This window comes from Monoraphidium neglectum (genome assembly GCF_000611645.1).
Source record: "Monoraphidium neglectum strain SAG 48.87 unplaced genomic scaffold scaffold05612, whole genome shotgun sequence".
Classification (NCBI taxonomy): domain Eukaryota; kingdom Viridiplantae; phylum Chlorophyta; class Chlorophyceae; order Sphaeropleales; family Selenastraceae; genus Monoraphidium; species Monoraphidium neglectum.
Genome location: NW_014008018.1, coordinates 1 through 3,026, shown reverse-complemented (window position 1 = coordinate 3,026; position 3,026 = coordinate 1). Strand labels below are relative to the sequence as shown.

The 3,026-nt window shown below is 65.2% G+C and overlaps 1 protein-coding gene across 1 annotated transcript; it reads left to right on the top strand.

The window, feature by feature from the left end:
• Positions 1–43: 43 nt before the first annotated feature.
• On the top strand, positions 44–2,385 carry MNEG_15733 (glycyl-tRNA synthetase alpha chain; the record flags this gene model as incomplete). Its single annotated transcript, XM_014035796.1, has 5 exons — positions 44–243; positions 825–1,034; positions 1,325–1,420; positions 1,867–1,996; positions 2,206–2,385. The coding sequence occupies 5 exons, from the start codon at positions 44–46 to the stop codon at positions 2,383–2,385; spliced, it is 816 nt and encodes a 271-aa protein (XP_013891250.1).
• Between the last annotated feature and the right edge of the window lie 641 nt (positions 2,386–3,026).

Here is a 3,026-nt window from a genome sequence, read left to right as displayed (position 1 = left end):
CGCCTAATCTCCCCAAACGTCACCCTGTAGGGAGGTGTTGGTCATGGTGATGCGCAAGCACCAGCGCTACTTCCCCGTCTTCTCCCCCTCCGGCGCCCTCCTTCCCGCCTTTGTGACCGTCGCCAACGGCCCCATCGACGCCGCGGCCGTCGCGGCGGGCAACGAGGCGGTGCTGCGGGCGCGGTTCGAGGACGCTTCCTTCTTCTACAAGGAGGACCTGCGGCAGCCCCTGGAGGAGTTCAGGTGAGACGGAGGTTCGATCCCGCATGGTTTCACACATGTTTCTGACCTTGTGTGGTCTTCACATGATTTCAGACGTAATTTTTTACAACTTACTCAATTTGTTTGCAATCACAACACGTTGTGCTTTTATTTGATTTGCACAGGGAGTAGCCTTGCAGCGAATGTTTTGGGCTTGATGGTATCTGGGAGGGCAGGGCCGGGCGGGTAGCACCACTCGGGGGTGTGCGGCCCCAGGACATCCAACAAAAGGGTGCAGGGGCTGTCACACGGCCGGCACTGGCAACCGTGGCCGCTACAGAGGGCATTTGATTTGCACCCCCCCCCCCGTCCGCCATGGTTGCGAGAGCAGGGGCAGGCAAACAGACTCTGCATTGTGGCCGTCCCCCAAAATCTTGCCCTCCAGACATGCACTGTTACACGGCGCCTCGTGCGGCGTCCCCAACGATGCAGCCCCCCCCCCACTGCGTCCTGCCCGCACCAGAACCCTGGGTACACACATGCACAGGTGAACACGCCAGCACACACAGTTGCACCCTGGCAAACCCCCGCTGCCGCACGCCACGTCATCAACACCCCCACAGGCCCAAGCTCAAGGGCACCCTCTTCCAGAAAGACCTGGGCACCCTGCTGGACAAGTCTGACCGCGTCGTGTCCATCACCGCCCCCCTGGCCGACGCCATGGGCCTCGGCGCCGCTAAGGGCGTAGCTGTGGAGGCGGCGCGGCTGGCCAAGGCTGACCTGGCGACGTCAACGGTCATGGAGATGACGGCGCTGGCGGGCACCATGGGCAGGTGGGCTGGGTGGCTGGGGCGCTGGTTGGGGGTGCAGCTGCGTGGGTGAGGGAGGCAGCCTGGGCAGGGTGCCGGCTGGAGTGGACGCAGGGCGAGGCTGGCGGGCCTGCCCGCAGGGCGCGCGCCCGTCGCTCAGCCGCAGCCGCGGAGCGACTCTCTGTCCGCTAGCGGGGCCGGTGGGCCGCGCCACTTCTTGCCCTCTGCTTGCTTTCGGCCCCGCCCCCTAAAACCGCCCAGCCACAACCGCCCTGCAATGTCCCCTCCTCATTCCCCCGCCTGCGGTCCCACAGGCACTACGCTTTGAAGCAGGGGCTGCAGCCGGAGGTGGCGGAGGCCATCTTTGAGGCGGCCCTGCCGCGCCAGGCGGGCGACAAGCTGCCGGCCAGGTTGGTTGAGTGCGGGTGCAGGGCCGGTTGGGTTCAGTCGCCCTCTGGGCCAAGGGCGTGCCCTGCGCCAATCAGTCGTGCCGCGTGCGTGTTCGCTGTGAGTCCGGCGTCGACCTTGGCTTGTTGCTGGCCTTAACTCTGCTGCAGCGGCGGGGGCTGGGCCCCCCCTTGCAGCCCTGTCTGCTGGATGCCCGCGCGAGATGTCTTGACTGCCGATTGGGTGTCTCATCAAAACCTGCTCCCCTAGCCTCGCCCCCCTCATCTCCTAGGCCGCCCCGTCCTCCACCTCTATCCCTGCACAACCCTGACGCACATCCTCTCGACGCACCCCTCATTTCCCTCAAATCTGGGTCTGCTGCGGCCGCGGCCGCCCTCTGCCCCCCACACCAACTCTTGATTTTTCCTACCCCTGCCCCACCCGAATGTCAACTCATCCTCTGCCGCAGCCCCGCGGGCATTGTGGTGGCGGTGGCGGATCGCCTTGACTCATTGGTCGGGCTGGTGGCGGCGGTGGGGGCGCCCTCGGCCACGGCAGACCCCTACGGCCTGCGCCGCGCCGCCTACGGCATGCTGCAGGTGCGGGCCTGCGGCAGCGGGCCCAGCCGCCATGCGCCGCCCGTGCGCCGGTTGCGCTCGTGCGTCCAGCCACGCAGCGCGGCCAGCAAAGGCTCCGCCACGCCAGCAACATCAGGGCCGCTGTACGCGTACACCTCCGACAGCTGGGGTCTGATCCCTCCCTGCCAAACCAACAACTAACAAACCCTTCACATGGGCTCCTTCTGCAGGCTCTGGTGTCGAACAACGTGCAGCTGAGCCTCTCCTCGGCGGTTTCGCTGGCAGCTGCCGCGCAGCCCGTGAAGGTGGACGCCAAGGCGCAGGCGGCGGTGCTGGACTTTGTGGGGCGGCGCCTGGAGCAGCTGCTGGTGGACGCTGGGGTTCCCGCTGAGGCCGGTGAGTCATCATGATTTGTCACCGCACGCGTGCGTGTGTCTTTGTGAGGTTCAGTGTATGTGCGCATGATTGAGGGCGCACATCTGCTGTCTGTGTGTGTGTGTGTGTGTGTGTGTGTGTGTGTGTGTGTGTGTGTGCGCGCGCGTTCGTGTACGCGTGCGTGCGCGTGCGGGCGCGCGCGGGCGTGCGCGTGTGTGTCCAGGCTTTCGTCCTGGTGGCGCTGCGGTGCTCGCTGATTATAACCCCTCCAACAATGCACATCTACGAGATCTGACCGGCCCTCGGGACGCTGCTGACAAAGGATCGCGAGTATGAGAGCACACATAGACTCTGAGCAGCCCGTGCTTGCGACTGTATGCGTGTGTGTGTGTGTGTGTGTGTGTGTGTGTGTGTGTGTGTGTGTGTGTGTGTGTGCACGCGTGCGTGCGTGCGTGCGCGTGCAGATGCGCGCTTGTGCATGTGGACACGCACCGTGTCCCACATATATTGAGTGCGCACTGTGCTCCTAAGATGTCTATCTTATACCCGGCCTCATGCCTTCAAGCCGGCGGCAGCGCCGCTCATGCCGACGCAACTCCAGTCACCCTTGACTACCCCCATGCCGCCCACCTCGCAGCACGCCTTTGTGCACCCCTCCTTCCCCGTCCCCAACCCC